At 38.6% G+C, this 13,417-nt stretch overlaps 1 protein-coding gene across 2 annotated transcripts; it reads right to left on the reverse strand.

Annotated features, from left to right (window-relative positions):
* Positions 1-450: 450 nt before the first annotated feature.
* Positions 451-12,185, reverse strand: SMNDC1 (survival motor neuron domain containing 1). Of its 2 annotated transcripts, XM_082673715.1 has the most exons (6): positions 12,008-12,185; positions 10,716-10,835; positions 5,565-5,707; positions 4,788-4,949; positions 2,567-2,720; positions 451-1,697 (listed from the first exon to the last, which is right to left on the reverse strand). In XM_082673715.1, exons 2-6 carry the CDS (start codon positions 10,833-10,835, stop codon positions 1,560-1,562), a joined length of 717 nt encoding a protein of 238 aa, XP_082529841.1. In that variant the 5' UTR covers positions 12,008-12,185; the 3' UTR covers positions 451-1,559. The 2 variants fall into 2 exon arrangements, with proteins under 2 accessions (XP_082529841.1, XP_082529842.1); XM_082673716.1 differs by lacking the exons at positions 10,716-10,835; positions 12,008-12,185 and adding an exon at positions 7,613-7,720.
* Positions 12,186-13,417: the final 1,232 nt, after the last annotated feature.

Genomic DNA, 13,417 nt, shown 5'->3' on the forward strand with positions numbered 1-13,417 from the left:
TCACTGTCCTCCTGAAAGTTTCAATTTACCAGACTTCCCTGGCGGTCCAGTGGTTAAGACTCTGAGCTTCCACTGCAGGCGGGACGGGTTTGATCCCTGGTCCAGGAACTAAGATCCCACATGCCGTGCTGCGTGGCCAAAAACATTTTTTAAAAAGCTTCAATTTACCAAAAAACTTAAAATCATGAAATAAAAAATTTTTTTTCTTAATGAAATAAAAATTTTTATTTTCCCCTTCTACCAAAAATTTACAAACACCCCTATGCAAGCACAACCCTTAAAATAAAACTAGTCTGTCCTTTCCAATTTCTTATGTCCAATATAAGGCGCACATAAGGATTTACCGAAACATTTATTACACACTCAATATTCTTTCCTGTGGAAATGATGTATGCTTAATCATTATATCAATGCTAGCAGCTAACTTCACGTTTCTGTTAACACACCCTGGAGATTTTAAAAACACTTTATTTAATAAAAGTTAAACATACAAAAACTGAAATTAACACACATCTTAAAAATCACCATCTTCCATTAATAGGAAGACCCTTTTCTACGCATACATTTGGCTTAAACTCAACTCAGGATAATTGTGATGCTCACTTACCAACAAATGCTGACAACTTGATCTAGTTAACAAAAATTACAAACTCAGCTACGTGAACATTATACAGGGAAATTATGGTCAGATTAATGCACAAGAAATACAGTAAATTTTTAACGATGAAACATTCGGTACTCTTGTTCATTAATTTAGCCTCGGTTTTTTACAAAAATAGTATCTACATTGTATACAGGGCTATACATCAGCTTTTTGTTTTCTCATATAAACATTACACATCCAAAAAATGGTACCACTACCATAAGTGAAAATCAACACAGGAGGAAAGCAAACGTACAAAAAACAAAAAAAAAACATTAGAAAAGGTAGCTGGTCCTAAACATGGTTTCTTACATAAAACTAAAATTCAATGAAAAGAATACAGAGCTGGATCAATTTTAGAGATGGCCTAATAGGCTTAGGAAACGAGTTGAGAAAAACCTCAAAAAAAACTCTGCCATTTACAAATTAACCTACCTTTAGGTTAACTGGGCAACAGCTAGGTTTAAGCTGAAGACAAAAAAAAAAATGAGAAGTTCTCTTTAGCAGGTTGGTATTTTGCCTTGATGTTCCAGTGAATTGCTAGAATATGTGGCAAGTTCAAAGCATCTGAAACTTCCCAGTTAGAACCTTACAAAACGTATATGCCATCCATTAAGTGGGGGCCTGATACTAGGAAGATCAATAATTAATCTAAGTGCTGTATTTACTCAGCATCTATCTAGAAAAGTTGCTTTACCCAACAAACTTTGAGGAAACTGGTAGTAGTAATGAAAAAAGTTTAAATGAATAGCAGTTATCAAATACAATTTCTTCAAGTTTCATTCTACTGAAGTCAAACAATGACGACAATGGTATCTTCCTTACTTGTCTAACAAATAATTTACCTTTAGAAAAATATAAGGATAAAAAGGTAAATGTAAAGCCCTGCAGAGATGAAATCCAACAGTTTTTCTGATTATTGAGGCATCAAATGCCTAACATTGTATTTAGAGGTATCTTGATACTGTGTCATAGGTTTATCAGCAATTCCACAAGTTCCTACTCCAACTTTGCCAGTTACACTCTCAGGTGAAGCAAAAATACTCCTCTTTACCTAGGAGAAATGAAACAAACAATTCTTGATTAGTTTTGGAAAAAAATAAAATTCCAAAATACACCTATAAGGAAAAGTACCTCAAGGGAACCTGAGTGCTCATAAAACCCACTAGTGACACCCAACATAAGGCATGTTAACAAATCAGGTAGGGTTCAATACACTCTAAGCAGTATGTAAGATAACAAATAATTTTTCAAATTTTAGTTTATAAACGGAAATTTCCCTGCCAGGGATTTCCCTGGTGGGGCAGTGGCTGGGAATCCGCCTGCCAATGCAGGGGACACAGGTTCATGCCCTGGTCCGGGAGGATCCTACATGCCGCGAAGCAACTAAGCCCATGCACCACAACTACTGAGCCCACGCTCTAGAGCCTGCAAGCCACAACTACTGAGCCCACGTGCCACAACTACTGAAGCTCGCGCGCCTAGAGCCCGTGCTCTGCAACAAGAGAAGCCACTGCAGTGAGAAGCCTGCCCCCATTCACTGCAGCGAGAAGCCTGCCCCCATTCACTGCAACTAGAGAAAGCCCGTGTGCAGCGATGAAGAACCAACACATCCAAAAATAAATAAATTAAATAAATTAATTTAAAAAAAATTAAAATAAAATAAAAGGAAATAACCTATATCTTTTGTAATTCCTGGCATAAACTCATTCATAGTGCTTCCACTGCAGAGACAGTGGCTAATGGAGATATTTTTCAGTAAGTCAAAAATAAAGATTAAAGGATTCTGAATTCAAGATCCAGTTACTATTTCGTTAAATCTATGAACCTCCTTTTTCATTTTAAAGTTATTTTGTGCTCGCTTTATTTTAAAGACAGTTGCACTTTGCAAATTTACAAAGTATGATGAAAGGATTTACTAACCTGGCCTTTTTTGTTTTTAGAATAGGCTCTGTTGTTGAACTGCTGCCATTTCACCTTCTGGTCCTCTCTTTCTTGTTCAAGTTCTTTTATTCTCTGTGCTTTTTTCAAAGCTTTCTTCTTTTTATATTCACGCTGCTGGGCAATCATTTCTTTTCTGTGTGGACAGAACAGGTAAATGTCAACTCTTAAAATTTAGAAGATGACTTCCTTAGAGATATTTAGCAGTGCAACCACTGCCCCCCCCAAAAAAAACCCCAAAACCTAATGAACTTACACATTCTTCACCCCACAAATAAAAGCTAACATCGATGCCGATCACTCAGGACTACTAAGAAATAAATGTTATTTGAAATATACAGTATCCTTGGAAGCTTTTGAACGCAAGTGTAGTAATCTATTACCCATTTAATCAAACATTGCAACTGTGACTTTTAATTTGCCATTTACATGGCTTTTGCCAGTTGTGTTTTCGGAATAGGAGGAGTTTCAACATTAAAAGCTATCTAAACCTGTATCAATTGTTAAATGGGCAGTTAGCAAGTGTGATATGCTGCACATTTGGAAAAACTGTATGAAGAGATTCAATGCAGATAAAACTATTTCATGTAGATTGGAAGAGCACAGCAGTACAAAGGGAAATCATAGCTAACAATTCTTACAACAAAAACAACTAGGGTTTTCCAATCAGAGCCTAAAGCCCTCTCAATTTCTGCTCAGTCTGTTAACACTGACTTCTCACCAAAAGAAGGACGAAGAAAGAGGTCTTTAAAAACAAGGCTATATGATCTAGACTCCTCTGTATCATAAAATCACTACTATGAAGTGTGGTTTTTAAATAAATATCAAAGACTAGAAATAGAAATGTCATGTTATTCTACAATCTTTCTTATTGGGATGCTTAAACCAAATTTATTTTAATAGATGATACAATTTTCCCAAATTCAAATATATTTATGTAGCAACTTAAGTTTTGAAAACTCCTAACAAATCCAAAAGATAGCCAATTGTGGCAAATATGCAGAACTGAAAATTGTTCATTCTATCTCTTAAACACCTCTCAAACTATACACGGGTCCATCCTTAACTGCTACTCCCTGGGCTCAGGTCCACGATCATCTTACACCTGGATGACAGCAGTAGCTGCCTTCTCTCTGCTGCCAGTAATCATTCGAAAGCTCCAATCTGAACACATCAGATCCTCTCTACTTGAAATGCATCCGTGGCTTTCAAGCTTTTTATGATCTGGCCTCTGACTCTCTAATCTCTTCTCTTGTCAAACCACCCACCCTCGAGCCCCAAGTTTTTACCAAAGGAATTTCTTTCTGTTACCTCTATGTTCCCACCTGGTTTTCTTCTTTTTTTTTTTGCAGTACGTGGGCCTCTCACTGCTGTGGCCTCTCCCATTGCAGCGCATAGGCTCAGCGAGCCCGCTCCGCGGCATGTGGGATCTTCCCTAACCGGGGCACGAACCCATGTCCCCTGCATCGGCAGGCAGACCCTCAACCACTGCGCCACCAGGGAAGCCCCTGGTTTTCTTCTTTAAATGTAAACATTTACTGAGTGAGATCTTACTACATGTCAAGAACTGTGCTACATGTTTTACTCATGCTGTCATTTAATCCTTACAACCCCATAACGCATATACTATTGTCCCTGTTTCACAGATGAGGAAACAGAAGTTAAGCAGCTTGCCCAAGATCATACCTTCTAGTTCATTAACTGGCTAACACCTCTTCTTTTCAAATCTCAGTTTACACATCATTTCCTCAAAGAAATTTGCCCTGATGACTAAAATGCAGTTTAGGTACCTTTTCTTTGTTCCCTAAAAGCACCCATTATGTTCCCTCCATTACTTCTACACTTTATTATTAAAGTTCTTCTTTAATTATGTGTTTGTTCTTTAGACTATAAACTCAGGACAAGGCCTAATTTGGTCTTCTTTGCTGTGATGGAACCCAGAACCTGGTTTAGTGAGAAGTATCAATATATAGAATCCTCTTAATAATTATTCATTAAATGCCTAAGTGGGAACCAAAATGTCTTCACTTTACCTAGGCATACATATAAAGACAATGTTGACCATACACTGCTAATCTTCAAAATAATGGTAAACAGTATTACAAGTTTCTTACTCTAGTCTAGCCTGTATAGATTCTGCAGACATCTCAAGTACCCAAATGGGGAAGATTACATTTAAAATGCTTAAGTCAAAGTCACTTACTTTGACATGGGTTTGTTGCCACTGTCCTCCTTTGCCTTCCTTCCTTCTTCTACAGGCTTGAGGTTCAACAGTGGAGTCACTTCAGCATTGCCATAGCCAGCAAAAGTGATTGCAGCGGTGCCGTTTTCTTCATCTATCTCCTCAATCTCCGCTTCATAACACCTGTAAAGATATCATGGCTGTAAGCAGGTGAGTAAAGGTTTAGCACTCAGCCTACAAGACTTATACTGCAGTGATTCAACTATTCAATGTGTCTAAAATGAAACTCCTATAATCAAATGTCCCTTTGGCAAAGATAATAGTGGCTGGAGTTAGCCATCTGCTTTTTAAAAAGGAAGTCCTAACCAAAATATTGCCAAGGAAGTCTCTTACATGTCTACTATATGTGCTTTAGTCAATCTCTTTTGAGAAAAGATACTTCTTATAGGAATAATTTCAGTATATGTGCTTCACAAAAGTCTAAGATAACCAACCATTACTCAATTTTCAATTCAAGGAAAAAAGAATTTAGACTATTTTTTTTTTAATATCCATTCATTTTCCTCTACTTTCATGTTTATTTCCTCTAGGATCCAAGCCATTCTTCTGCCCTAAAACTTAACCTAAAGCTAAAAATTAAACTGTATTAATGGTAACCACCCAAGAATCAAATTCGTTCTATAAGTCATACTGGCTATTATAGAAAGATTAAAATAGGGTAGTTCAAGCTGATTAAAATCACCTTACCATTGTACTTTACTATTTCATGTTATAGTTACAGTTTTTTTCTACACTTACTGTCCATCTTCACTCCAGATTGCCATACACTTGTCTCCTACTTTCCATGAATGAGTGGGCTGAGTAGAAGCAAAATTGTCTGAACTTGCCAGCGTTTCAGAAGGTTGAGTTGACAGAAGGTCTTTGGTTAGTTCTATAACTTCCTAAAAAGAAAAAACAAAAACCATTAACATTATTTTTATAATTCACATTGTCAACTACTTTCAACAAGCAAGTTCTTTCAGTTTTTGATAACAGCTCTCATACCACATAGCACTCATTAAGTACTCTACACATATTTATTTGCAGTTCATAACAATACTATGATGTAGATACTGTGATTATCCCCATGTAGAAACTGAGATACAGTATTTTATACACTGGTGCTGGGATTTAAACCCAGGCAGTTGCCTTTCAATTTAATTAACCTCAAATACTAACAGAAATAGGGTAGACTTGAATTTACACTGTACATTATTTTTAAGCACCTATTTTAGCTGAATAGACCTCCCTAAAGATGAGAAACAGTCAACTGTAAGGCACTGACCTAGATTCAAGATCACTTTTCTCTCACATCACTGTCAGGTGTACGTCGCGCAACTGCACTTTTTACAGGGCACTGCTTGGCAGTCGTATTAACTGCCTGCCAACAGGTGAGCTCCCCCTCAAAAACCGCCAAACACTTGAAGCAGCCTTATTAGTAATAAAAATGTTCCTGCTCATACATATTTCTACCAAAGTACTGTAGATATATTTTAAAAACAGGAGTGTCTCTATTCATTTATTATAAAACCTATCCCATTTGGGTAAGCAAATTACCAAGTCAGATTTAAAATATCCCAATACCTTAATGTTAAGCACATTAGCACAGCTTCGTTTAAAAGAAAAAAAATAAAATAAATGTAACACACACAGGTAGGCAAAACCTTTCTGTGTGGCAAATATATTTTCTAACTCAGGCTTACACTTACTGACTTTAAAGGTGTTTAGTAGGGCTGGTTAAAAAACTTAAGAAATAGAACAAATTGATAGATTCTGCTACCAATCTGCTATATTTTTACTCTGATGAAGACTCATATTATGCATCACCTTATCTGATTTATTTTAAGAACTTGCATACCTGTTCCTCTGCTGTTGCAAATAAAATATCTTAAACATCACATTATTTTGTTCTGGGAGAAAAATTAGCAAAGTTGCACTCTGTATTGAGTTTCTTCTGGTTCCCACTGAGGTTTTATAATAGTAGCTCTGGTTCAATAGACAAGAAAGTTTAATGTTACTTCTCTCCTAAAGATTTTAAATCTTCCTGGCTATTTCTTAAAAACTTATATTTGAGCCTTAAAAAAAAGGATTATTAAAGCCCTTGGAGAAAGATCAGTTTTAGTAATTAAAAAATTTTATGAATGAAAAAACTAGAAGACTCAGATTTAAGTTAAAAATTCAGTAGATTAACATCTTTAATGAAAGTTTTATTAGGTGCCAAATATCCATTCAAATACTTTTTAATAAGACAATCTTTTGCAAATAACTTTTGCAAATAAGCAAAGAACTTCCAAATAAACAGATCATGTACTACATAAAGAAGGAGAGTAAATCATCCAGTCTTGTTTTTAATTAACCACTTTTAGGGCCAAGAATGTAATCCAATAAGCCTGACTCAAGAGCCCATACAATCCCTATCATTAAATAATTCCATTTAACTAGGGATCATTTAACTACTAAAGCACAAACATAAAGTCTGTGTTTGTAGGTCTCAAGATTTAGAACTCTACGTGTCTTGGGATAAAACATCTCCCCACTATATTTTCATAAGGAAATACATTTTCACCAAAGAAAAGGGTCCTGAAAAGCTGTGCATGTTATAATTTCCAGAGCCCTGCACTGAAATGACACTTTAAAAAATCTGGAGCATTTATCTCTAGTTCTCTTTTTACTTTGCCGTGTTTTACATACCCCTCCCAACAACTATAAAGACCCTTCTAAATGGTTTTTTTTTCTTCACATGTGTATATGGACCAAAGTATTAGAGAAACTATTTTATGTATGAGGGAGTTCTTAAAGGTACATACCATTAATTACTTTTCCTCCCCCAAGTCTGAGTTCTGAAACTGCTCCTTCATTGACAGATGGGCAGCAGTTACAGTAATCGGCAATCCCAGGAAGCATCAGATGTTGTGATCTACATATCAGCAGGTCAAAGGGGGTGCACTCAAGCACTCTGCTTACTGAAGGAAGGCGTTTCGGGGATGCAGAGCCACTGTAACATATGAGACAAGTGACTTGACCCCTGCCTCCTTTAGAACCAGTGTATTCAGCAAACAGCCTAATAAACTGACTATTTTTTGTGATTATCAGAGACTGCCTGGGGAGCTAGCCAACTAGCTAGCCTGGATTTTACTAAACCCACTTCTTTTAAGTGAAAAAAGAAAGGCAATTAGGACTTTAGTAAATTAATCTGCTGCCTGTTGAGTAACTTTATATGAAAGATAGTACATAAAGAAATAAACATAGAAGCCTTACTGGCAAATGAGGGTCACTGAAAAAAATGCAGAAAGAACATTTTGCATAAATGAAAGGGCAAACAAATTTTTAACCAGAGTTAAGGATATTCCATAAAAGGAACACAAGAAAATAAAGGAGGCCACAAACTCAAGTCATCAGTCTGAACAGATTCTTCAGCAAATAGAAAAGGCAGGATTAAATATCAATGGCACAAGGTATATCCCAGAATGCAGAGAAGGAAAAGGATTTAAAAAAAAAACAAACAGACACACAAAAAACCTGGGCTTCCCTGGTGGCGCAGTGGTTGAGAGTCCGCCTGCCGATGCAGGGGACGCAGGTTCGTGCCCTGGTCCGGGAAGATCCCACATGCCGCGGAGCGGCTGGGCCCGTGAGCCATGGCCGCTGAGCCTGCGCGTCCGGAGCCTGTGCTCCGCAACGGGAGAGGCCACAACAGTGAGAGGCCCGCGTACCGCAAAAACAAAAACAAAAACCCTATGACAAAATAGAAGCTGTAGCTGTAGTCAATGGAGATAACAATTACTAGATGGAAGCAGACAGCACAAAACTTTCCAGAATTTTATGTAATCCTAAATGATGCCTTCCACCTTTGAGAAGTTTTCAATTCAAAACAGACCTATTTCTAGTAACCAAAATGATTTTTTTTTCCATGACAGAATAAGAGGAAAAGAATCCAAAGTCAAGACTGGTCAGGAAAAACATTCTCTATTATTTCTAACTGAAGTGTTAGAACTTATGCTTCTAAATCTGTGCCATCTGATATGGTAGCCACATATGGCTACTTAAATAAAATTAAAAATTCAGCTCTTCGGCCATCCTAGTCTTATTCCAAATATTCGACAGCCACATGTGGGTAGTGGCTATAATATTACACAGCAGATACAGAACATCTCCATCACCACAGAAACTTCTACTGGACAATGCTTTTCAAAATGGTTACAGAGAACAGGACATTTTACAGAAAAATGGCCCCCAGGTCATTATTAACTGAACCCTAAGTAAGCCATTTATCTGGTTACTACAATGCCTACTACAATGGTCTGTCTCCCAATAGTATTTCCACTATGGATCATGTCCTAATAAGACAATTCTGCCCAGGCTCTGACAATTTACTCTGTAACATTATTACCTCATAATAACGTTCTCAGTCTTCACTCCCAACTCCCCCCTCCACCAGTTCCACATATACCCCTCCCTCCTACTGCCCAGGAAGCAATATATACAACACTAGCACATGACGTTTTTTCTTCAAAGAAAAAAGCACTGCTTTTAAGTTGGATTTAAAAAAAAAAAAGATAGAGAGAGACAGAGAGATGGGGGCATACCAGGCTCTCTCCTTGAGGCAAGAAGAAAGTTGGCCTGAGAGTGGGAGAAACTGCTCCCAAAACATCTTTTTCTTATTGACTGGCTCCTTGAAATCCACTGGCCTGATTTCTACGTATTGAAGAGAGGCCCTGGTTTCTGTGTTTTTAGAAAAATAACATACTATTGCAACTTCATGAAAGTCTATCCTAAATCCAGAATTTGAACCCAAAAATATTTAACTCATCTTAATTATGCCCAGGTAAGTGCTTTCAGAATCCTGAATCTGGACCCCATTTCACGTAAGTTTCATTTGTTTGCAGTTCTAATATCCCTAAAATTTAATAATTTTAATGGGCAAGAGGATGATATAAAGGGAGGGAAAGGATTACTTAGATAGGATGAAGATGATTCAAGTTTTGTTTTGAATCAGTGAACATAGACCATCTAATCATCTTTTAAAACTTTCCAAAAACTCAGGTTCAGAATTTTAAGTTCACAAATTTGTTAAGATGAAAACTCATACATATTTACAAGTATTATATATGGTATTTTTATTAATCAACCTATTGTTCTGAGAAATAACAGATATTTACTATCATGGCTTTATGTTTGTCTCGAAACCCCAGAGCAAGTTTTAAAAAGCAGGTTTCATACTTACTGCCCCTCCACAACAAAAAGAACAAATTAAGATCTCCTTCTCACATAGATTTGGTTTAATTTTAAGTTGCTAACAAGTGTCAAAAACTAGATGTAAAACCTAGCCTTAAGTTCAAACATTATATAACATTTATGCAGAAAACAAGCATCTCTTTAGGTATTTTTATAATGTGTTTTCAACACAAGGCACTAGAGCTAGCTCTGTTACACACACACAGGATCTCCGGCATGCGTGCTCTATTTCATTTTCAAAGAATCTTTTGGCATTAAAAAGAATCTTAATCAGGTTATATTTTCCTCCTTTTAGTTACCCTTTGAACTAAAATTCCTTTTCCAGGTCTTTAAAAACAGAAGTGCTATTCCTTGTAAAATTGTATGTACCTCTTTCTCTAGAAAGTTTGACAATGACTTCTAACGTTAACTCTTATTTTTTAAAATTATATGAGCATACAAGGTTGACGTTAACAAAGAACAATGCTTCAATCATTTTGATGTACACAAACTGAGGAAGCAACCCTACTCCTAGAAGCCATGTATGCCTATGTACGTACACACTTGTACGCACAAGGGGTGAAACACTCCCTCCAAATGGTGTTCTGGATACCCACAGATTCTTAACAATAGATCATTTGTAAAACACAAAAATATTCTTTTCAAGCAATGTAACTGTAAGTGTCCCCTCATACTTACTTGCAAATCTTTCTTTAATTTTAGCAAATCTTCGTTTTCTCCATTTCCAGACAGCGCAGCTTCAACTTGCTGGAGTTGAGCTTTGTAGCTTGCCAGTTGCTTTGCTAGATCCTCTGACATCTGAAGAAAATAAAAAGAGTAAGGTCATGAAAACGGAACAAAAAAAAACAAACCATAAAAAATAATTTTCCCTGTCTGCCTGAATCAACCCTAACCAATTTTGCTCCCAACTCATTATTATAATTCGCTGCAGCGTAATTTATCACTACTAACTTTACTTTCAATTCAGAAAAAAGCTGTGAGCCAAACACAAACTTCAAGTATTCTGATGATTATAAACATGTCCGACAAATTCCATATAGGAACAGAAAGCAAGAGGTAAGAGGAAAAAGAAGAACTTCTAATTTTCTTTAAAGTCCTGTAACAGGGAAGGCACTGTGTTAGGCTCAATTAATAGGATTGTTATATTGTCACCAAAAAAAAAAAAAAAAAGGGCACTAAACTGTTGAAAGTGTTGAGGCTTCTGATTTTTAAGCACTAAAAAATACTTCCAAAACCAATTCCAACTGATTTTGGATTAACTACACAAATAGCTCTCCACAAGAGCTATTCAATTAGTATGAATGCATTTAGAAACTCTTATCCAGAGCAAAAACCCAGTCACTTAAATACTGACGATGCATTTTCTGCAATGAAAGAAACAGCACTGATACTCTCCTATTTAGGCAATCTAAGGAACGTGGCTTTCACCAAATCTGGCTCATTCTTCTCCCGAAAGATAAGAGAGAATTCTTTCTCGCTTTATTAGCAAACATACGGGTTTTCCGAGGACCCGTCTGTTTTACAATCCCCGTCCAACCACAGCCTGGAAGGACTCCAAAGGGTTAGAGCAAGCCAGGCTGCTCCCCCTCGGTCACTCAACACCTCAAAGTCCGCCACAACTTGCTCGACCATTTCAGACCTCGAAATTCAAACAGCTTCCAGGGAAACCGAAGACACGAACCCAGCGGAGGCCCCCGGAGCCGGAGCCCCACCCGCAAACAGGCTCGGAAGGGCCCGGAGCGTCCTTAAAATGCCAACCCCACCCGCTGGGTTCCCGCGGCTAGCCCAACCCCGTCCGAGGCCGCTCAGGGCTCAACTCTGGGTGGAAGAGGAGGCCGGCGCTCCTGACACTCCGGCCGGCGCCCGGGCCTCTCCAGCGCGGCCCGCTCCTCGGCCTCAGGCCTCCGCTTCAACTAGGGGGAGGCCGAAGCCCGGCGAGGCCTTACTCTCTCCCTCATCGCGTTTGTTACCTTGTGTGGGGCTGGGGGCGTGCCGGCGGGACGGGGTCGCGGCAAAGCAGCCCAGTGGTGGTTGCGACAGCGGCAGCAGCAAGCAAAAGTTCCGCGGCGACAACTAGGCGACTTGGTCTGGAAAAGAATATCTCGCTCAGCGGCGAGCGGGAGAGGACTAAAGCCGGGCACTGGAAGGAGGAATAGAGGAGGCGGGTGAAGTCTCGCGAGAGGTTAAAAATCCTCGCAAGACGTCGCTCGACTCACGTGATTCCCACCTCCCTCTAGGCCGCCGGCCCTTAATCACGTTAGGGAAGTAAAGTGGGCGGGGTTTCGTAGGAAGGAAATGACGTACTGGTATGCGCCAGGCGCCGGATGTAGGTTCGTTTTATCTTAGTTCCGGCTCGGAGTCGGGGTCAGTTGGGTAGTTACTTCAGGGCTCGGTCCCGTTGGGCACTTATTGAGGTTCCCAGGGTGCTGGGTGGTGGGAGGAACGGGGTTTAATACAGCATTCATACTACCGGTTGGTTCTCTGAGTGTGGTCCCGGTAGCATCAGCCTTGCGTGGTATTTATGTTTTTTACAGTAATTTGTAATTTATTGCAAAAATAATTTACTATAAATACGGTTTCTCAACACCCACCTCACACCTTTGAGTCAGAAACTCTGAGGATGGCCTCAGCAACCTGTTTCAACAAGGCTTGTAGGTGATACCAATGTCTGGTCAAGTTTGAGAACCACCGATTCACAGAATAATAAAAGTCTTAGTGGCAACAAAAAGCTGATTAGATTGTGGCAGAACCTATTCGAGAGTAGATTAATTGGACTTTTCGAGGGCGATGACCCAATCTGTGGAGTCGCCCCAGGAGCCGGAGCTGTCGCATCCCCGCCTCTTCCACTTCCTGTAGCAAACAATAAAGGCCATGCGTACCGTGAAAAAGAAAAGAAAAACCTATTTTGTTAGCACTTACTGGTTTTAATTAAGTTATATAGGTTAATACCGCCTGAAAGGGGACAATCTCCAAGTTACAATCGTGAATGATAAACAGTGGTGTGAATACATCCACTTACGTTTAAAAAGAAATGCGTGTTGTGTGTATGTTTGTAATAATATATACCATTTATGGACGGATGCACAAATCTATGTAGAGATTTGGAGTGGAAGCCACATGTTTTCACTAATAATCCTTTTTATCCTTTTAACCATACGTATATATTTTTTCCAATTAAAAAAAACTAGTTTAAAAAAAAGATAAAGGCCTGAGACACGAAGAGGCTATGTGAATGCCAGGAAAGAACGTTCCCTGGAGGATTGGGGTCTGTAGCTGGACCCTTAAGAAAGCCCTCCTCTAAGGTGGGTTTGTGATGATTAAGAGTGGCAGTCAGCTTGCAAGAATGGAAAATGCTGCAGAGGGCAGCAGTGTGTAGCTAG

Source organism: Grampus griseus (genome assembly GCF_964374135.1).
Source record: "Grampus griseus genome assembly, chromosome: 16".
Taxonomy (NCBI): domain Eukaryota; kingdom Metazoa; phylum Chordata; class Mammalia; order Artiodactyla; family Delphinidae; genus Grampus; species Grampus griseus.

Bases quoted from the DNA above. Each gene is read 5' to 3' on its own strand.
- SMNDC1 (XM_082673715.1), bottom strand. From the start codon at position 10,835: ATGTCAGAGGATCTAGCAAAGCAACTGGCAAGCTACAAAGCTCAACTC. The intron at 4,950-5,564 runs GTAAGTGTAGAA...ATATCTTTACAG, and splicing joins ATCTGGAGTGAAGATGGACA to GTGTTATGAAGCGGAGATTG. The intron at 2,721-4,787 runs GTAAGTGACTTT...CTGTCCACACAG, and splicing joins GGCAACAAACCCATGTCAAA to AAAAGAAATGATTGCCCAGC.